Source organism: Drosophila miranda, chromosome 4, assembly GCF_003369915.1.
Source record: "Drosophila miranda strain MSH22 chromosome 4, D.miranda_PacBio2.1, whole genome shotgun sequence".
Taxonomy (NCBI): domain Eukaryota; kingdom Metazoa; phylum Arthropoda; class Insecta; order Diptera; family Drosophilidae; genus Drosophila; species Drosophila miranda.
In genome coordinates this window covers 8,118,543-8,140,229 of record NC_046677.1, presented here as the reverse complement: position 1 = coordinate 8,140,229, position 21,687 = coordinate 8,118,543, and the positions used below count along the sequence as shown (strand labels likewise).

General features: G+C 52.4%; 3 protein-coding genes across 3 annotated transcripts; 2 read left to right on the top strand and 1 right to left on the bottom strand.

Annotated features, from left to right (window-relative positions):
* The first annotated feature begins 549 nt into the window (after positions 1-549).
* On the top strand, positions 550-6,334 carry LOC108159335 (GTPase-activating protein CdGAPr-like). Its single transcript, XM_033392865.1, has 5 exons — positions 550-1,840; positions 1,903-3,549; positions 3,617-3,917; positions 3,969-6,007; positions 6,079-6,334. The coding sequence occupies exons 1-5, from the start codon at positions 672-674 to the stop codon at positions 6,155-6,157; spliced, it is 5,235 nt and encodes a 1,744-aa protein (XP_033248756.1). The 5' UTR covers positions 550-671; the 3' UTR covers positions 6,158-6,334.
* A 612-nt stretch (positions 6,335-6,946) lies between these two features.
* On the bottom strand, positions 6,947-20,287 carry LOC117188673. Its single transcript, XM_033392867.1, has 2 exons — positions 20,121-20,287; positions 6,947-8,586 (listed from the first exon to the last, which is right to left on the bottom strand). Exon 2 carries the CDS (start codon positions 8,531-8,533, stop codon positions 7,832-7,834), a length of 702 nt encoding a protein of 233 aa, XP_033248758.1. The 5' UTR covers positions 8,534-8,586; positions 20,121-20,287; the 3' UTR covers positions 6,947-7,831.
* LOC108162517 (GTPase-activating protein CdGAPr-like) lies at positions 15,733-19,302 on the top strand (the record flags this gene model as incomplete). The annotated part of the gene is made up of 4 exons (XM_033392922.1): positions 15,733-16,517; positions 16,585-16,885; positions 16,937-18,975; positions 19,047-19,302. Coding segments are annotated over 4 exons (3,204 nt in total), but the record flags the coding sequence as incomplete, so codon positions are not given.
* Positions 20,288-21,687: the final 1,400 nt, after the last annotated feature.

The following is a 21,687-nucleotide window of genomic DNA, read 5'->3' as shown; positions in this document are numbered from 1 at the left end:
TTTTTATATTGAAAGCCTAATTCAAAAACATAAAGACCACAAAATGGAAACAAAGGAAATTAACAGAATTGTAATACAATAACTAAATAGAAAGCTTTAAAACATAAGTTAGCATTTGATATATTTTGATAAACAAAAAATAAAAGAAAACAGAAACGAAAGAATAAACAATTATATTGCATATTGACTGAGAAGGAAAAGAATAGCGGACAAAAATTTAAAGAACGCTTAAAAAAAAAAAAAACTATTTATGAAAGGAGCAAAGATCAATCAATCATTAAACTGGAATAGGAGATGAATTGTAATGATGAGAAATGATGGATGATGTCATGGAATAAGTACACACTTTGCATTAACATATTTTATAATGAAACATTACAAACAACACTAATTTAACGCATATAAATAAAAAGAAAATATTAAGACTAATTGTTTAATTACCTCTAACTTGGGAGGGTCTCTCAAATACCTATAAAAGAAAGGGGTTTTTTGTTCACCGGAACGAAATTAAAACTTTAGCTAATCATAAATGATGAAAATTGTTATGTTTTGATTTGTCTGCCTAGAAATCCTGTCGCTTTCCCAAGCTGGAGGAGTGCGCACATTTCCACTACGAGCGCGTACAACTGGGACCCCTCTCTGTCCAGCTGTTGGATGACAAGTCCGAGCACATGGGCAGCAGCATAGCCTCCCAGTCGATTGGCGGGGATCTGCCGCACAGCTCGCTGAGGAGCTTCTCCCCCGAGAGCTGTTGGTTCATCATTCGTGTGTGTCCGCAGCGCTGCGAGCCCTTTCTGATCAAAAGATCCTTTGAGAATATGCAACTGCTCGACGAAATGCTGCATCGCTGTGTGTACGATCGAAAGATCAGTGGCCTGAGGAACATGGCAGAGCTGGCCGAAGAGCTGCCGAGCGAAACGGATGTGGAGTATGCGGTGGGCAAGTACTTGGAGCGCTTCTCGAAGATTGCCTCTGATTCCCTGACCTGCGGCACCATCCTGACGTGGCTGCAGCTGGACAACAAGGGGCGACGCCTGCCCCTGGCCGATGGCGAGACGCAGCGAACAATCAACACCCCGGCGGTGGGGGCAGCCTACGGCGTGAGGCGCTATCAGGCCCAGGCCCCAGACGAAATAAACATCGAAGTGGGGGACATGATCTCAGTGATCGACATGCCCAGTCCCGCCGAATCGATTTGGTGGCGCGGCAAGAAGTCCCATCTGCAAAAGTCCCTCTACGAGGTGGGCTTCTTTCCGCAGTCGTGCGTGGCCACCATTGGCGACAAGGTGCCGAGGAATTTCCCCATGCCAGCGCCCCTAGTGGGCCATCTGGATGCCTCACCCACGAAGCCAGTATTGCGGAAACATGGCAAGCTGATAGCCTTCTTTCGATCCTTTATCCTGTCGCGTCCGTCGCGGCGACGGCTCAAACAGAGCGGCATTTACCGCGAACGGGTGTTCAACTGCGATTTGTCGGAACATTTGCTAAACAGCGGCCAGGATATACCCATGGTCCTGCGATCCTGTGCGGAGTTTATAGAGAATTATGGTGTCATCGATGGCATCTATCGACTCTCTGGCATCACCTCGAATATCCAGCGTTTGAGACGCGCCTTTGACGAGGAACGAGTCCCGGATCTAGGCAATCCGGAGATGAAACAGGACATCCATGCCGTCAGTTCGTTGCTAAAAATGTACTTCCGTGAGCTGCCAAATCCTCTGTGCACCTACCAGCTTTACGACAATTTCGTGGAGGCCATACAGGTGAAGGCCGGCGAAGCGGATGAGCGTCTGAGGCTGATGAAGGAGACGGTATTGAAGCTGCCGCCGCCACACTACAGGTAGGAATCGGAGGAGTGGCAGGAGATCTTCCATAAATAATAACTCTTTCTCCCTCCCGTAGAACCCTCAAATATCTGGCTGAGCATTTGTATAAGGTCTCGCAGCATCACGAACGCACTGGCATGACGGACAAGAATCTGGCCATTGTTTGGGCCCCCAATTTGTTGCGTTCCCCTGCCCTCGAGTCTGGTGGGGTGGCCGCCCTTCGAGGCGTTGGCGTCCAGGCCGTGGTCACCGAGTACCTGATACGGAACTGCCATAACATATTCGATGCTCTGGAGGATCAGCGTCACAGTGTGCTGCCAGTGGCAGTGGCACTGAATCCTAGCGAGAGAGGAGAGCTCCGTTTGGAGTCCCTCACCGACTGCGAGAGCCTGCTGGTGGAACAACGCGAACAGGATAAATTTTTGGGTATGGTAGAGCGCCCCAAGAGCCTGAGCACGGGAGGAGCCAAGCTCATCAGCCTGGAGGAGGCCCAAGAGCGACACTCACGCATCGAGGGGGGAGATCTGAAGCATTCGCTGCCGATTAGCATGCTGGCAAGCAGCTGCAGCAGCACCACCAATGCCGCTGCTGCTGCTGGGAACGCTGCCACCAATATAGGATCTTACATCGAGGTGGGGGGAGGTCCCTCCAGTCTCCCCGACAAATACCACACAGTGCTGTCGGCGCCACGCAGCTGGCAGAAGCGTAAACCAGACAAAACGCCCTCATGGAAGTCGATTTTTACGCGCAGTCAGCGTCAGGGCAATGTCGATCCCAGCCACAAGATCACCATTGAAGCGGGTGGAGGAAAATTGGATCCTGTGTCCTCGCGCGTTAGCTTTGTCCAGGCCTCCCATGCGCATGCCAGCAAGGAGCTCTCGAAGCACGACAAGCCCAAATCCATAGAGCTGCTGGAGACGACACACGAACGAGAGCCCAAGCCCATGGAGCTGTGCATACGCTCCAATTCCATTGACAGCCTGCGGACGGTGGGTCATTCGCGCAGCGTCTCCCATGACTCGTACTTTGATCTGCTGCAGTCCCCCCAGCGGGGACACGTGACCACCTGCCCCTCGAGGGAGCTCTCAGAGCTGGGGCTCAATTTCGATCGCGAGGAGCCGGAGATGCGCATCTTTTCGGAGAGCGAATCGCTGGTCAGTTCCCCGCCTGTGGGCAAAGAGAACGTGCCCCCGGCCTCGGGCTGCGCCACGCGCAGGATAATGCGCGCCCGCCCCGAGGAGTTCTCCAGTCAGACGAACAGCGTGAATCCCAGTCCCAAGAAGCAGCCGCGTCTCAATCTATTGTCTCCCTCGTCGGCCAGGGCCCTGCCTCTTCCATTGCCAGCCACTGCCGTGGCGGCAGCGGCTCAACCGGGGCCGCAGCACCATTGCGGCCACGAGCCAGCGGGTGCGGAGAACTGCTGCAAGCGCTACAAACTGGAGGATCAGCTCTGCGATATACAGTTTATTGATTGCGGCACGCCCGAGCATGCGCCGACGGTGCAGCAACAGTTTGCCAGCGTGGAAGTGCATCCGCCACCGAAGCCCGCTAGGTCGCATGTGCCAGGACCCACATCTCCTGCCTCGGCGCGGTATAGCTATACCTCAGTGCAGTTGGGGGCCAAGCGAAAGGAGCAGCAGGCGGCCAAGGAGAGATTTAGCTACCAGGGGACGTTCATGCAGCAAGGGGGGAAGCCAGAGCAGACCCCACGTGCCGCAGTGCAGTGAGTAGATCATGGAACAAAAGAAGGGCTTCTGTATCAACTGTGATTCCTCTGTAATCTCTTTCAGCAATAACACGGTACCAATGCGCACCAAACCCCGAGTGGAACTGCCGCCAGATGCCACCGATTCGCAGGGAAAGCTTTCGGTGGCCACACCCACAACGCCACAAAGGAGTCCACGATACAGCCTGCTGCTGTGCGACACGGAGGAGAGCTCTGAGAACAGTTCGGCTGTGACCACACCCCAATACGATATGGAGCCACTGATGCGAACCTCAGCGATGTCGGGCATCTCTGGGGTATCCTCCAACATGCAGCAGCAGCTGCTGATGGGAGGCGGTAGCTCTCATGAGAGTCTGGGACAGCATGTAAGTGAATGAAACAATACTTCTTTCCAACTCTAACGATCTGTGTTTCAGTTTAACAATCACCAAGACCTGGAACAGCGTGATATGAATGCCCTGAAACGAGAGTTGTCATTAGATTTGCAACCAGTGCAGCCACGCCTGCCGCAGCCCGCGAATCGTGCGGCCACATTGCCCGTGAAGGAACAACTGCAGGCAGCAGCAGCCGCTGCCTCGCCCAACAACTCGAATTTCACGGACAACACTAGTCAGTCGGTAACGCCCAGCGAATACGGCTACCAGCATTTGCAGCGGCATCTCAGCATGCACTCGCTGTTGGCCACAGAGGAGAGCTCCCCGGTGTACGAGGACTTTGAGCAGACGCCCAGCAATGGACTGCACAAACTGGTGGCAGCCACAAGTCCCATTAAGTCAACCATAAGCATCACCTACAAGTCCCCGGAGAAGGAGAAGCCCCAGCAGAAGCTGCTGGAAACCAACTTTGACGAGAATATCGTGTATGAACAGGTGAAGCTCTTCCGCAATTCGGTGACGGAAGTCAATCAGATGATGCTGAGAGACCAGGAAACGCGGCCCGCCTGTCTGAAGCAGATCGAGGAGGAGGAGCACGATGTGTGTGCCAGCAAGGCGGAAGAGATGACAGAGCAATTGCTGCAATTGGAAAAGGAGCAGCGGCAGCAGCAACAGCTCTTGGAGCATCAGGAACTGACCGAAGAGGATGAGCAGGAATCCCAATTGCTCTACGAAAAAATTGAGCTACGAAAACCGAAAACAGTCTACGAAAATCTACGTGGCGAGGAAATGAAACTCATTTTAGAGCCAGACCTCAAACCAAACGTCAACAGTGATCGAATCGAATTGGATAGTCTCGACAGTTTGCCCGAAAACATGGAACAGGAGCACGAGCTGCCAACAGAACTCCATCTGGCACCAATGCCAGCCATGCCAGTCAGCAAATCGCCATCTTTCAGTGTCAAGGAGTTGGCCAATAAATTCGAGAGTTCACCCGTGGAGCAGCTGCCCAGCTTTGACTTTTCGGTGCGCGGCGGCTCCATGAACAAGCCAAATGAGTTGAGTGTGCCTCTGTCCATGCCCAAGGCCATGCCCGCACCTGTCCCACTAAAGAAACTGAACAACGCACAGAAGATCACGCGTTCGCTGGACGAGAATGCCTTTGTGCGTGAGTTTGGGGGCAAACAGTTGCAGGATCTGTCGTTGAGCAAGGTGCCAGAACTGCCAGAAATGAACAATCGCCGCAAGAGCTTCGATTTTACGCGTCCCAAGACTTTGAATCCCCCAAAGAGGCTGCCGGGGATGGGCATCACCAAGGAGATCTGTCAGAAGCGCGGCAGTGGCGGCGGCGAACCCGAACCGATTGCCATCACTCCCACCACAGAGAATCGCATTTCCCTCATACAGAATAATGTACCCAAAGATCAGCCAGCATCAGCAACGCCGTTTCCCCCACCTGTCGGACGAAAGAGTGTGTTCGCGGGAGTGATTCTCGATCGCGAGCGCATTGAGAAGATCAAGGAGGAGCGACGCCAGCAGTTGAGACAGAATTACCATGGCAACACATTGAAGTCGCGATCCAAAACGGAACCCAACTCAACGGACGACAGTAATTTCCCCGCCACGGAGTCGTTGCGCATTAAATCCAAGTCACGCGGTGATATGCACTCACTGCAAAAGGACATGGACATGAATCTAAAGCAACTGGCCCGTGTACCGGGCGGTGGCTCTGAGAGCACACTACATACAGTGCCCAGCGATTACGTGGGGCAAGGAAATGGACAGCAGGGACAACAGCAGCAGCGTGTGCGTAGCATTTCCGATGAAAAGAATCAAAATTGTGATACCAATAGTGGTGGTGGAGTTGCAGGTGGAGGTGGTGTTGGCACAACGCTTCTGAGTGTAAAAACCGCTGCCCAGAAATACGGCAACCAGAAGGCAGCTCCATCATCGTCAGCATCGATACAATCGTCGTCGTCATCGTCGTCTGGGCTGGTGCGTGGCCCACCGCCGCAGCCCCTGCCACGTGAGCGCATGCCACAAAGGAATTCGTTGGCAGCCGAGATCAATGCGAGCGCCAAGTGAGTGTTAAATGGAGATATCCCATTGATCTTTATGACTATTAATATGCACCATATCTCTTCTCTTGCAGCAACAGAGAAAAGATCTCACCACAATTCTCAATACGCGATGTGATAGCGATGTTCGAATCTCGTTCACAAAACCAATAGAATTTAAGGAAAGAACAAAACTTACCAACTAAATTGCATCGAAATAATGAGACAGACGGCTATACCCCTTCTGCTATATATATAATCACATTTAATAATGGATTCGGCAGCGAATTGTATATGCTATATATCTTATTTAGTTTTCTAAAACATGTACTTTTAAGCATTGGAAATTCTCTCTTATATCTGGCGCGAGCGGCAACCCCAAAGACACTTTCAGCTACATACTTGTAAGGAAGTTCTCAGGCCGAGGTACAGCTTCTCAGTCTGTCCAGGGCCCGGTCCTTCCCCACAGCAAAATTTGTTGTGTGAGGACCTAAGGGGAGAGCCGCTCGTGGCGAAAGCGCGCCCGTGGGGTGGATCGTGGGACGGTCGGGCCTGGCCCGGCCACGAGGCGTGGGTGAAGCCGTGCTTGGGAGCTGCAGAGACGTGCGTTGGGGGTCATGTGTGGCGGGAGACGGGGTTTGGGTCAGGGATCGGAAAGGTGTGGGAGAGGGGAGCCCAGCCTAGCAGATGCCGCATGATCCACGACTCACATCTGCGTCGCCGGGTCCCCCGGGCGAGGGTGTAGGAGAGGGAACCCAGCTTTGCGAATGCCGCGTGAATCCACGACTCACATCCAGCATCGCCGGGTCCCCAGGGGAGAAAGGTATAGGAGAGGGAAAACCCAGCTTGGTGAATGCCGCATGAATCCACGACTCACATCCACTTCGCCGGGCCTTCCGGGAAAAGGGAAGAGAGGGGGAGGGGGGTGAGTGACTCCTACGGGCGAATGTTCTGAGACAGAGATTGGGTTGAGGCTGGTGTCTTTATTGTTTTCGGATCATTTCCCTACTTAAAATCCCGCGCCTGCAGCGGGGAAATAAACGCCAAAAAAAAATATCATAAACAACATGTGGGCATAGATATGTAAAGAAACTGCGGGAATGTTCTGCTTACACCTGCCTACTGCACCGATCTATCCCCCCCAGAGCGCACATACGTGAGGTGGCTCACCCTTGTGTCCCTTCTTTGGGTCCTGTTCTCCCACGGCGGGTCCTCGTCACTTCGGTGGCTTCCTTTGCACACCGCTTGGGTGCGGTCACAGCTGGTTTTATTCACCGCGTGCGGGCGAACACGGCTTATTGCGTACACGGCGCGGTCACGGCTAGTTTTTCACATCTATTTTGGCTATTTCTTTTTCGGAGCTTCTCTGCCGCTTCGCTGTTGCGCCGCCTTCGGCTGCCGGTCTCGGCTGCGTGGGTGTATGGCTGCGGGTGTGTATTGCCTGCTTCGCCGTCGGCTCTTTTCCTCGGCTGCGTGGGCGTAATACCGATCGGCGGCTTCTCTGCCGCTTCGTTCTCTTTCATGTTGTCTCTTTTCGTCTGCGTATAGCCGTTCTCTTCCTTGCTTTGGCTGCGTGGGCGTACGAGCGTATCTCTTTCGGGTTGGTTCTCTTAGTTCTAATAAGTAAAAAGGCCTACTGTTTTGGGGTTTCTTAGCCTATTTCTTACTTTAATGGGTGAAAATAAGGATTCATTGTTGTTTGTCTTGGTAATACTAATAAAAATAGAAGTAATAAAATCGGATAATAGTGAATAATAATGAAATTAGATAACAAGTCGTCGGGGCGGTCCCTTCAGGGGATGGTGTCGTGGTCAGTGTTGTGGAGGCTTACGCCTTCACACTCCCTTCCTACTTCGGGGTGGGGCGCGGTGAAATGCGCACCAAATTTCCGCTGATGCATACGCGGAAGCGTTGGCCGTCGTGGTGTTCTAGGCTGCGGATCCGGCTGCGCCCGGGCCGCGCCGCGTTTGCCTGAGCGCTGGCGCCTTCCAGCAGGCTTTGCGGGATGCGGCGGTCAGGCGTGCTTACCCGCCAGGCGACTGGGGCGATTGGCCATTCCTGCTCCTCCTGCAGCGCGTTTAGCTCGGGCATCTCCTCGAACGCTGTGAGCAGTCCGCCCGCCTCTGCCTCTTCCAAGCCCAATGACAGGTCGCTGTCCTCCTTTGGTTGGCTCGGGTTTCCTGGTTCGGCCTCTCGGGCCGTGCAGCTCGTCGGTTCCGGGTTCGGGGCGTTGTGGTCGGTGGGAACTGGCGATAGCCACTTCATTGGTGCGTGGTCCAGCGGCTGCCAATCGGGATTCTCCCCTCTTTCCGGGGCTGCCGCCTCCTCCTGCGCGTCCCACTCCTGCAGTCTGGCGTGCCACCCGTCGTCCCAGCTGGTGTCCGGGATCGGGCCGTTTGGGTTCTCCTGTTGATGGTCCATGCTGCGTGGTGTTGCCCGGTTCTGCTTGCGGGGTCGGGGAGTGGTGTTTTGCTTGTGGTTGGCTGGTCGTGGACCGTGGTTGCCTTGAGCTGGGCGGCGACGCACCCCTAGGATGCCCCTCCGTGCCATCCTCTGCCTCTAGAGGCTGTGCGTCGCTCGTCCTTGGGTTGTCCATGTCGGATCTGGTGGGGGGAAGAAACCTTGTTTGGTTAGAACCTCACCTGTGCCACTGAGGTGCCCTGTGCCCTGGGTTTCCCTGATCGGTGCATTTTCTAGATTCTGGCTATTTCTTACTCTAATCCCTTAAGGGGAGTTAAGCTATCTTACTGCGTGTGTACGCGGTTGCCCCTTGCGGGGCGAGGACATTACGGCAGCGCACTACCATAAGTGGCCCTCATGAACTCGCGGTTTTCCTGGTGCTGGGGTCGTCGTCATCGTTGTCTTCGTTGTCTTCGCTGGTGAGTGTGTGCTCGTTGTCGTGGTAGGCCTTGAGGTCGGCTAGTCCGGCCGTTCGTCGTTGTCTTCCTGGATGCTTCTGGAGTCGTGCTATGGTGGGAGAAATAAATTTTACTACTTTGTAAGGCCCCTCATATTTGGGAGCCAGTTTGGCAGCGAAGTTGTCCGCCGCTTTGGACAGGTGATGTTGGCGTAGCATCACGAGCGTCCCGATCGTGGGTCTCCATTCGCGTCGAAGTAGGTTGTAGTTCCTGCTCTGCGTCTGTGATGCCTGCTCGGTATTTTCCTGTACGATGGCGAAGATTTCCTTGTCTCGCTTGGCCTTGTCGGTTGAGATCTCTGTCACTTCGCCTAGTCCTGGGGTCGCCTCTTCGTACAAGGCTCCAGGCAACCGAGGTTCCCGGCCGAGTACGATGAATGCTGGGCTGAAGCCTGTGGTGTCCGATGTGCTGCTGTTGATGGCTAGGCTGATTTCGGGCAGCAGCTCGTCCCATGTCCGCTGGTCTCCATCGATGTACTGGGCGATCATGGTTTTGATCGTCCTGTTGGCTCGTTCCGTGGGGTTTTGTTGTGGCGTATAGGGCGCCGTATACTCCAATTCCATGCCTGCTAGTTTGCAGAACTTTCGGAACGAGCGACTTGTGAATTGGGTCCCGTTGTCGCATACGAACTTCCGTGGGGTTCCGAATCGGCTCAGGATCCGTTCCCGGAAAGCGGTCTCCAGTAGTGCGGTGGTGGCCTTGCGTAGTGGGACCAACTCCACCCACTTGCTGAAGGCGTCGATGAACACCAGCAACATAGTATTGCCGTGTTTGGATCGGGGCAATGGTCCCATGAAGTCGGCGCAGACGATGTCCAGTGGTTCTTGGGCTTGGCGGGTGTGCATCTTCCCTCCTGGTTTGGTTTGACTCACCTTGTACTGCTGGCACTTGGTGCACTGCTGGATATATCGGGCGATATCTCGGTGCAGTCCGGGCCAGTAGTACCTCTGGGCTATTCGTGTCGCCGTCTTCCTGATTCCGAGGTGTCCTGCTTTCGGATGATCGTGGCACTCTTCTAGCACGCGTCGGCGGTAGTCCTTGTTGACACATAGTTTCCATTTGATAGGGTCTTCTTCGCTGGTTCTGCTGCTGGCTCGTTTGTATATTTGGTCCTCTGCCTTGAGTAGTCGACGGCTTGCGTAGGCGATGACTCTTTCTGCTCCGTTGATCTGTTGTGTCAATACTGCTCCGAGGCCATACGAACTAGCGTCCGTTTGGAGTACGAATCGCTCGGCGAAGTCGGGGCATGCCAGGACTGGTGCTTGCGTGAGTCTATCCTTGAGAGTCTCGAACGCCTGATGTTGTTTCTCTGTCCACTCCCACTTTTGGTCCTTTTTGAGCAGGTTGGTCATGGGCTGGACCACCGTGGCGAAGTTGGGGACGAAACGTCGGTACCAGGATGCCATCCCGATGCAGCGTCGCAGTTCTTTCAGTGTGGTGGGCGGTGCTAGTTTCTGGACTGCGCTGACCTTGTCTGGGTCCGTGTGGATGCCTTGTTCGCTGATGACATGGCCGAGGTAGACTAAACTCTTCCTGAAGAAGCTACACTTGTTTCTGTTCAGTCGGAGGTTCGCCTCTTGCAGCCTCCTGAAAACCTCGCGAAGGTGGTCGATGTGTTCTTCTAGCGTGGCTCCGATGACGATGTGTAACGATTAACGAAGAGAATCTTCGCACGATGAAGCTGGTGGTCGGCTAACTGAGAAGGAGTACGCGCTCGCTTCCACGGCTGATCTCTGGTCGGAAATGGGGATGGGTTCTTTGGGGTAACCCTCCAGTTAGGTTGCTTCGCTCCTGCTGGTATTATTTTATTAAAATTCGCGTACTCTTTTTGGTAATGGGAGGGGGACAGACAAGGAAAGGATCGTTAGGGGTACGGAAAGTATAGTGGGGCAAAGATAGTGCAGAGAAGGAGTAGGGATCTACCACCGCGGCGGACATCTCTGTTTTGCTGGCACGGAGTCGTGCCACGCCCACCCTACCATGATCCTGAAAGAGCCAATAATAATATCAGGATCCCTGGAGTGTCCGGTATTGGTCATCCTATTTCGCTCACGAGCGGCATGGTTCCCCCAAATGCGGTAACGTCTAGCACATATTCATCTTAACAATCATTTTATTAGAAACTATATTCAGATACTATATTCATGTTACAAGAAAAAAGAAACACTAACCGAGAACTCCAAGACAAGGCTAAATGGACAAAAGGAGGAACGAAAAGCGTCACAAGAGATATAGCTATTATTACTAGGGAATATTTAGATAAATAAATACGATAAGTGTAAATAGTTATAAGTGCGTATACGATATTTTATAGTGCGATATAAACTAATGATTTTTCCTTAGATAGAAAGATAATACTATAGCGCAATATAGGTACACATGTCCCAGCACATCGGCTTCAGGGAGTAGTTGGACATACTATTCGTTCTACCAAGCGTATTGTAAAGGCAGAAGGCCAATCAGCTGTGACTACTTTAAAAGTGTGAGGTCAACGACCGACAAACAGCTCTAGCAAAAAAGAACGAAGCTTTTGCCACGCTCGCGGAATTTTGGGAGGCAATAAAATTGAATGTTGTTGGTATATTATAAAGCTCACTCAGTTTTTGTTTGTGTTCCCGCGGCGAAAGATCTTTCGTAGCTGGGCGTGTGGCTGTGTGTGGGTGCATTAAACTTTTACCTGCAAACCAAAAACAAAATCGTACAGCGCGTGCTGCATGGCATAAGCTCGCGGAGGGGACCCGGACGAGCGGACGCTTTTAAGCTCAAACTTTTAAGCTTTTATCAAATGCATTTTCAAACTTTCCATGTGTTGATGGGTTTTTTTTCTGGTTTTTTTTCTGTTACAATTAACACTAAGTATATCCAACTACACAAAAACAGACATATCAACGGACTGCGAGGTTCAAGGGAATGCGAGTCACGGTGGGATCTTACTGGCCTCAGTGGCTTTCAGTGGGCGGTGTATACATATGTATGTGGGCACATCTCTTACAGTTTTCATTCAGCCTACATAATGACACTAACGTGCACATAAGACAAACGCTGGCCTCCACTGCACTTTAAATAAACGTTTGGAACAGTAAGGCCGAATCACGAGAAGAACAAGAGAGGCGATACCACTAGGGGTCGCCGGGAGGTTATGTACACACGTGGTGCACTATTTTTTCCCACCCGGTAGGAACATTTAAGCGGCTTCGGTCCTACGCTGACTGCAAGCACCGGTTTCCGTTTCTTGGCCCGGTTTTGAATGCGAAACGGTTACGCCAATTCGCCGCACTAAGCCCGTTCAGACGGCTGTCCTCGTCTCGCGCAGCCAAAGTTCACTGCCCGCGACTTGGTGGATCAGCTGGTTCGTAGTGCGGGGGCTTAAAGCTCGGGCTGCAGCTTTTGGATAATTCCCAAACTAAGTGCCGATTCTTATGTGGAATTTGAAAATACTGATCAGGCTACTTTTTCTAACAGTTACTCCATGCACATATTTACCCGGTTGGAACTGGCACTGCGAAAATAGGGGGATGGGGTTGAGGTGCTAATTCCTTCTTTCTCCAGGTGTTTTTTTTTTTTGTGTTGGGGCTGCTCACCTCCAAGCGGAAACTACAGAGAAAGTCGGAAAATCTAACTTCGAGGCTCCTAGCACTGTCGAAGGCCGGTACTCACGTTTTCGATTAGAGCCCAATCTGCTTTCTTGGGTTCTTTTTTCCCGATCGAGTGCACTTTGGTTTCACACCACGGTTATTTACGGCGGTTTAATTTTATTTTTATTATTTGTTTTTCTCACCGCGCAACTGAATGCTTGTACGGCCACGAGGAGAAAGAAAGATTTGGGCGGATCTACTGACCAACAAAAATTTTGTTCTCCGGATCTGCCTTTGCACGATCCTTCGCCATTCACCTTGAATGGTTATGGACATGGTGGGGAGATTTTTTGTTCGTTTTTAAGCATATTCTTAATGTCAACCCTAGATGGCGCTAGCCCTCACACGACCAGGAACATTTAACATGTAACACCACCACAAGAAATTAAGCCAACCTAACTATACACTAACTATGGGGACTAAACTTAATAATTAATAAGTATCTCGGTGAGGTGTGATATATACTTGTATAAATAATACAATATATATAAATATATTTATATATATATTATATACATAAATATATAAATTGTACAAATACCATCGGGCATACTTTCAGGCGAAGAACACAAATATGCTTTCCTATCCGCCCGACAAGCGACCACTACAATGTCCCGCGTGAATCAGTTGGGCAGGGAAAATGCCGTCTGGCCCCGCGGACTTGTAGGGTTTAAAGCTTCTGATCGCCCAGGAAATGTTCTCCTGGCTTAGCAGTCTCAGGATGGCATTTGAGGCGACAGAAGGAGGCGCGAGGTCGTTGGGTCTGTTTTCATCGCAGCCAGGGAAGTGGGTATTTAGGAGAAGATTTAGCGACTCCTCGCTGGACGTAGTCCACGACTGGTCGGTGTTCTTCAAGTAGCCCAGGGTGAGTGTTGTCTTCGAGAGAACTCTGCGCAAGCGTGTGGCTTCTGAGTTACTCTCGATTTCGCTGCAGAACTTACGCGTTTGGCTTTTCTAAGTTCTTTGTTGTAGGTTGACAGACTGGCCTTGTATTCGGCCCAGTTTTGCTCAACGTTTTCAGCCTTAGCTTTATTGAAGAGTCTCCGGGAGGCTTTCCGGAGTTCACCCAGTTTCGGATTCCACCATTCAGGTTTCTTCCGGCCTCTGTTCTTGCCAGAGGGGCATGCTTTGTCGAGCGCCTTATTGCAGGCGTCGGTAAAGATCTTAAGATGACGAGTCGTGGCCTCCGTGGAGAACTCCTCCTCAGATGGGGGCTCAGGGAGAACACGACAGAGGTAATCAGAGTACCGAGTCCAGTTTGTCCGCCTGATGTTCCGGAATCGGACTGGCTTCGGTACTGAGAAGGAGAAAACAGTTTCCACGTACCTGTGGTCCGAGAAGGAGTGCTCTTCCAGGACCCTCCAGGATGCAATGTTACGCTGTATCTCATGAGAGGCAAGCGTGAGGTCCAGGACCTCCTTGCGGTTTTTAATGATAAAGGTGGGATCACTACCCCGGTTTAATAAGACTATCTGAGTGGTCAGTAAGTAACTGAAAAGGTACTCACCCCTTTCGTTTGTGTCAGTGCTTCCCCACTGACAGTGATGTGCATTGGCATCGCACCCCACAATTAGGCCGATGTCCTTGGCCGAGCAGTGTGCGATTAGAGCCCGGAGAGGCGCGTGTGGAGGGGGGTCTGGTTGTTCATGCCCCATGTATGCGGAGCAGATCCTCAGTGAGCGCTCCTGGCCTTCGAGGCTAACTGCGGTGTGGGAAATTTGGGAGCAAAAATAAGTGCAACTCTCTTTTTGCAAGAATGCAGGTACGAATTTTACCTGCGGTTTCAGCTACATATAGCTTGTAGTCAGAAGTCCTCAGACCGGAGACCCTGCTTCCGAGGATCCAGGGCTCCTGAATGAGGACTATGTCGGCTCCACCCTTGGCCAGGTGGAGCAGTAGAGCAGCGCATGCTGCCTTACAAGGGTGGAGGTTTATCTGCAGGAGCGTCAACGACATTCCTGAGGCTCGCCTCCACCATTGTTGCTTCTAGATCGCTGTCAGGGGACTCCGGCTCCTCCCCGACAACGATGTGGCTGAGACCTCTGGCTAGGTCGCCCTCGTCGAGCGCGTAGTCGCCCAAGATGTCGTCCGACATCATGGACGCCGCATCCGACGCCGGGTTGTCCTCCTCGCACGAGGCCCCCTCTTTCGGGATCTCCGGCAGCTCCGGGTCTGGCTCGACCTCCGCTTGCCTGCCCTTGCGATCGGACTTGTAAGTGGATATGGTGACCTTCTTGTAGCCATAATCCACTACACCGTCCGACTTTGCAAGGAGATCAATGGATTCCTCATTTAGGACGAGGATAATCTGGCGCCTCTGCCCTTGGATATCCTCCACCTTTGCCACCTTCCAATCGGCTGTAGGAAGGTGGGGGTTGCAGACCTGCAGTAACCTGAGGATCTTCTCAGGCTCTGCAGGCTTAGCCGAGACCCACGCTCTGGCTCTCGGGCGACTAGGGATATCTTCCCACTTCACGGCCTCCAGTTTCGCCCCTGGATAGACCTCTTTTAGGGCCGCCACCGCCTTCATGTAGAGGGCCGCAGAGCTAGCGTCTTGGCAGGCGATGGCTTTCACCTTGCCTTGATGCCACCCTGCGTCCTCACACTTTGGCGGTGGTCCGCCGTTCTCCTCCAGTTCCAGTAGGAACCGGTCCTGGAGCTCGTTCTCCACCAGGTGCCACTTATCGCGAGGGACATGGCCGTCCTCGGCGCCCCTGTCCAGGACACCGATCAGGGTATTGCCCCTCGCCACCTCAGCAAACGACCGGTTCGTGAGGTGGGTCTTCACCCGCTTGGCTTGCTGGGCTTGGCCTGGCTGATTTGCGGGGTTCTCCGCTGAGCGTTGCCGCTTGTTGGGGGCCTTGGCTGCGCCCTTTCCGGCTTTGGCTGGCTGGAACAGTGGAAGGATTGAGCAGGCCCACAGCCTATGCTCCTTTCCTTCGGCTGACGCCTTGAAGTTCGGGTCTTCGTTGGACAGGATGAAAGCCGCTCGTCTCCTGTCCTGGTACGACGGCTTTCCTCCCCGTGGTGCAGAGACGCTGCCCGCCGGGGCTCCCAAGGGTTCTTCGGTCCCGGTGCGCTTACCAGCCGCGATTACGCTCTGCTTGGCAGCCACCCCGGTATCCACTTCGCCCTTGGAGCCACCCGACTTGGAAGGACCCGATTGGCTTTTCGTGCCCCCCCTCGCTGCGGCTGCTGCCTGAAGACGGTGGACCGACGCTCCAATTCCATTGACAGCCTGCGGACGGTGGGTCATTCGCGCAGCGTCTCCCATGACTCGTACTTTGACCTGCTGCAGTCCCCCCAGCGGGGACTCGTGACCACCTGCCCCTCGAGGGAGCTCTCAGAGCATGGGCTCAATTTCGATCGCGAGGAGCCGGAGATGCGCATCTTTTCGGAGAGCGAATCGCTGGTCAGTTCCCCGCGTGTGGGCAAAGAGAACGTCCCCCCGGCCTCGGGCTGCGCCACGCGCAGGATAACGCGCGCCCGCCCCGAGGAGTTCTCCAGTCAGACGAACAGCGTGAATCCCAGTCCCAAGAAGCAGCCGCGTCTCAATCTATTGTCTCCCTCGTCGGCCAGGGCCCTGCCTCTTCCATTGCCAGCCACTGCCGTGGCGGCAGCGGCTCAACCGGGGCCGCAGCACCATTGCGGCCACGAGCCAGCGGGTGCGGAGAACTGCTGCAAGCGCTACAAGCTGGAGGATCAGCTCTGCGATATACAGTTTATTGATTGCGGCACGCCTGAGCATGCGCCGACGGTGCAGCAACAGTTTGCCAGCGTGGAAGTGCATCCGCCACCGAAGCCCGCTAGGTCGCATGTGCCAGGACCAACATCTCCTGCCTCGGCGCGGTATAGCTATCCCTCAGTGCAGTTGGGGGCCAAGCGAAAGGAGCAGCAGGCGGCCAAGGAGAGATTTAGCTACCAGGGGACGTTCATGCAGCAAGGGGGGAAGCCAGAGCAGACCCCACGTGCCGCAGTGCAGTGAGTAGATCATGGAACAAAAGAAGGGCTTCTGTATCAACTGTGATTCCACTGTAATCTCTTTCAGCAATAACACGGTACCAATGCGCACCAAACCCCGAGTGGAACTGCCGCCAGATGCCACCGATTCGCAGGGAAAGCTTTCGGTGGCCACACCCACAACGCCACAAAGAAGTCCACGATACAGCCTGCTGCTGTGCGACACGGAGGAGAGCTCTGAGAACAGTTCGGCTGTGACCACACCCCAATACGATATGGAGCCACTGATGCGAACCTCAGCGATGTCGGGCATCTCTGGGGTATCCTCCAACATGCAGCAGCAGCTGCTGATGGGAGGCGGTAGCTCTCATGAGAGTCTGGGACAGCATGTAAGTGAATGAAACAATACTTCTTTCCAACTCTAACGATCTGTGTTTCAGTTTAACAATCACCAAGACCTGGAACAGCGTGATATGAATGCCCTGAAACGAGAGTTGTCATTAGATTTGCAACCAGTGCAGCCACGCCTGCCGCAGCCCGCGAATCGTGCGGCCACATTGCCCGTGAAGGAACAACTGCAGGCAGCAGCAGCCGCTGCCTCGCCCAACAATTCGAATTTCACGGACAACACTAGTCAGTCGGTAACGCCCAGCGAATACGGCTACCAGCATTTGCAGCGGCATCTCAGCATGCACTCGCTGTTGGCCACAGAGGAGAGCTCCCCGGTGTACGAGGACTTTGAGCAGACGCCCAGCAATGGACTGCACAAACTGGTGGCAGCCACAAGTCCCATTAAGTCAACCATAAGCATCACCTACAAGTCCCCGGAGAAGGAGAAGCCCCAGCAGAAGCTGCTGGAAACCAACTTTGACGAGAATATCGTGTATGAACAGGTGAAGCTCTTCCGCAATTCGGTGACGGAAGTCAATCAGATGATGCTGAGAGACCAGGAGACGCGGCCCGCCTGTCTGAAGCAGATCGAGAAGGAGGAGCACGATGTGTGTGCCAGCAAGGCGGAAGAGATGACAGAGCAATTGCTGCAATTGGAAAAGGAGCAGCAGCAGCAGCAACAGCTCTTGGAGCATCAGGAACTGACCGAAGAGGATGAGCAGGAATCCCAATTGCTCTACGAAAAAATTGAGCTACGAAAACCGAAAACAGTCTACGAAAATCTACGTGGCGAGGAAATGAAACTCATTTTAGAGCCAGACCTCAAACCAAACGTCAACAGTGATCGAATCGAATTGGATAGTCTCGACAGTTTGCCCGACAACATGGAACAGGAGCACGAGCTGCCAACAGAACTCCATCTGGCACCAATGCCAGCCATGCCAGTCAGCAAATCGCCATCTTTCAGTGTCAAGGAGTTGGCCAATAAATTCGAGAGTTCACCCGTGGAGCAGCTGCCCAGCTTTGACTTTTCGGTGCGCGGCGGCTCCATGAAGAAGCCAAATGAGTTGAGTGTGCCTCTGTCCATGCCCAAGGCCATGCCCGCACTTGTCTCACTAAAGAAACTGAACAACGCACAGAAGATCACGCGTTCGCTGGACGAGAATGCCTTTGTGCGTGAGTTTGGGGGCAAACAGTTGCAGGATCTGTCGTTGAGCAAGTTGCCAGAGCTGCCAGAAATGAACAATCGCCGCAAGAGCTTCGATTTTACGCGTCCCAAGACTTTGAATCCCCCAAAGAGGCTGCCGGGGATGAGCATCACCGAGGAGATCTGTCAGAAGCGCGGCAGCGGCGGCGGCGAACCCGAACCGATTTCCATCACTCCCACCACAGAGAATCGCATTTCCCTCATACAGAATAATGTACCCAAGGATCAGCCAGCATCAGCTACGCCGTTTCCCCCACCTGTCGGACGAAAGAGTGTGTTCGCGGGAGTGATTCTCGATCGCGAGCGCATTGAGAAGATCAAGGAGGAGCGACGCCAGCAGTGTAGACAGAAGTACCATGGCAACACATTGAAGTCGCGATCCAAAACGGAACCCAACTCAACGAACGACAGTAATTTCCCCGCCACGGAGTCGTTGCGCATTAAATCCAAGTCACGCGGTGATATGCACTCACTGCAAAAGGACTTGGACATGAATCTAAAGCAACTGGCCCGTGTACCGGGCGGTGGCTCTGAGAGCACACTACATACAGTGCCCAGCGATTACGTGGGGCAAGGAAATGGACAGCAGGGACAACAGCAGCAGCGTGTGCGTAGCATTTCCGATGAGAAGAATCAAAATTGTGATACCAATAGTGGTGGTGGAGTTGCAGGTGGAGGTGGTGTTGGCACAACGCTTCTGAGTGTAAAAACCGCTGCCCAGAAATACGGCAGCCAGAAGGCAGCTCCATCATCGTCAGCATCGATACCATCGTCGTCGTCATCGTCGTCTGGGCTGGTGCGTGGCCCACCGCCGCAGCCCCTGCCACGTGAGCGCATGCCACAAAGGAATTCGTTGGCAGCCGAGATCAATGCGAGCGCCAAGTGAGTGTTAAATGGAGATATCCCATTGATCTTTATGACTATTAATATGCACCATATCTCTTCTCTTGCAGCAACAGAGAAAAGATCTCACCACAATTCTCAATACGCGATGTGATAGCGATGTTCGAATCTCGTTCACAAAACCAATAGAATTTAAGGAAAGAACAAAACTTACCAACTAAATTGCATCGAAATAATGAGACAGACGGCTATACCCCTTCTGCTATATATATAATCACATTTAATAATAGATTCGGCAGCGAATTGTATATGCTATATATCTTATTTAGTTTTCTAAAACATGTACTTTTAAGCATTGGAAATTCTCTCTTATATCTGGCGCGAGCGGCAACCCCAAAGACACTTTCAGCTACATACTTGTAAGGAAGTTCTCAGGCCGAGGTACAGCTTCTCAGTCTGTCCAGGGCCCGGTCCTTCCCCACAGCAAAATTTGTTGTGTGAGGACCTAAGGGGAGAGCCGCTCGTGGCGAAAGCGCGCCCGTGGGGTGGATCGTGGGACGGTCGGGCCTGGCCCGGCCACGAGGCGTGGGTGAAGCCGTGCTTGGGAGCTGCAGAGACGTGCGTTGGGGGTCATGTGTGGCGGGAGACGGGGTTTGGGTCAGGGATCGGAAAGGTGTGGGAGAGGGGAGCCCAGCCTAGCAGATGCCGCATGATCCACGACTCACATCTGCGTCGCCGGGTCCCCCGGGCGAGGGTGTAGGAGAGGGAACCCAGCTTTGCGAATGCCGCGTGAATCCACGACTCACATCCAGCATCGCCGGGTCCCCAGGGGAGAAAGGTATAGGAGAGGGAAAACCCAGCTTGGTGAATGCCGCATGAATCCACGACTCACATCCACTTCGCCGGGCCTTCCGGGAAAAGGGAAGAGAGGGGGAGGGGGGTGAGTGACTCCTACGGGCGAATGTTCTGAGACAGAGATTGGGTTGAGGCTGGTGTCTTTATTGTTTTCGGATCATTTCCCTACTTAAAATCCCGCGCCTGCAGCGGGGAAATAAACGCCAAAAAAAAATATCATAAACAACCTGTGGGCATAGATATGTAAAGAAACTGCGGGAATGTTCTGCTTATACCTGCCTACTGCACCGATCTATCCCCCCAGAGCTCACATACGTGAGGTGGCTCACCCTTGTGTCCCTTCTTTGGGTCCTGTTCTCCCACGGCGGGGCCTCGTCACTTCGGTGGCTTCCTTTGCACACCGCTTGGGTGCGGTCACAGCTGGTTTTATTCACCGCGTGCGGGCGAACACGGCTTATTGCGTACATGTCGCGGTCACGGCTAGTTTTTCACATCTATTTTGGCTTCCGCCGCTTCCGGTCTGGCTCAGCCCTCCGAGATCACTCTCGAGCTTGGCTCGCGCTGGACCGTGCCAGGCCTCTGCTTTTCTTTTTCGGAGCTTCTCTGCCGCTTCGCTGTTGCGCCGCCTTCGGCTGCCGGTCTCGGCTGCGTGGGTGTATGGCTGCGGGTGTGTATTGCCTGCTTCACCGTCGGCTCTTTTCCTCGGCTGCGTGGGCGTAATACCGATCGGCGGCTTCTCTGCCGCTTCGTTCTCTTTCATGTTGTCTCTTTTCGTCTGCGTATAGCCGTTCTCTTCCTTGCGTTGGCTGCGTGGGCGTACGAGCGTATCTCTTTCGGGTTGGTTCTCTTTTCCTTCGTATAGCCGTGGTGTGCGTCTCTCTTCGCTGCGTGGCCGTAGTGTACGTCTCTCTTACGTGTTGGTTCTCTTAGTTCTAATAAGTAAAAAGGCCTACTGTTTTGGGGTTTCTTAGCCTATTTCTTACTTTAATGGGTGAAAATAAGGATTCATTGTTGTTTGGCTTGGTAATACTAATAATAATAGAAGTAATAAAATCGGATAATAGTGAATAATAATGAAATTAGATAACAAGCCGTCGGGGCGGTCCCTTCAGGGGATGGTGTCGTGGTCAGTGTTGTGGAGGCTAACGCCTTCACATACTATAAAATGCCGCCTGAGGACTCGGATCTGGATAGCAAGAATAATATATAATAATAATGACAACGCCTTGCGCCCTGAAATCGTATGCAAAATTCAATTTTGTTTTGGAGAAAGAAGAGCATGAAGGTGGACGAGAGAAAGTTGAACTAAAAGACCATCCTATTCACCCAAGTGGATGCAAATTGTTAATGCATTTTATACCCCCATAAAGGTGTTACGTTTCATTGAAAAAGTTAATTAAATTTCGGTTTTTATTTGTATTTTTTTGATTTTTGTGTTTGTTTCTCGAATGTTTTCTGTAATTCTAATTTTTCTTGTGACGCGTAAGAGCTTTCTGTAAGCATTTTGCAAGCAACTTTGAGCGAGTTGTATTTAAGTTAATTATTATACGATTATTAATTTATACATACAATATATTTTTTAAAACAATAAACTCGATTGCATTGTCCCCACTTCGATCCATAAATACACTTTGTAAATACTCGTTCTTTGGCTTTGCTTTTCACTTGAATGTTGCTATAAGTGGATAAAAACTATAACACAAAACTAGAGATATATCTACAGTACAAGTTGAAAAGTCTGTGTACGCGACTTGATTGAGGTCTGATAGGGGTTTTTCCCCTAATATAAGTCCTAATGATGTAGTAACACTAATTAACACACTTAATGGTTGTCTACATGAACAAAAGAAAGATTTACTGGTAACAGTTCGCTATGAAATGAAAAGCTGGAAATAT

Coding starts and splice junctions, on each gene's coding strand:
- LOC108159335 (XM_033392865.1), top strand. CDS start 672: ATGGGCAGCAGCATAGCCTCCCAGTCGATTGGCGGGGATCTGCCGCAC. Junction 3,550..3,616: donor ACCCCACGTGCCGCAGTGCA/GTGAGTAGATCA, acceptor AATCTCTTTCAG/CAATAACACGGTACCAATGC. Junction 3,918..3,968: donor ATGAGAGTCTGGGACAGCAT/GTAAGTGAATGA, acceptor TCTGTGTTTCAG/TTTAACAATCACCAAGACCT.
- LOC117188673 (XM_033392867.1), bottom strand. CDS start 8,533: ATGGCACGGAGGGGCATCCTAGGGGTGCGTCGCCGCCCAGCTCAAGGC.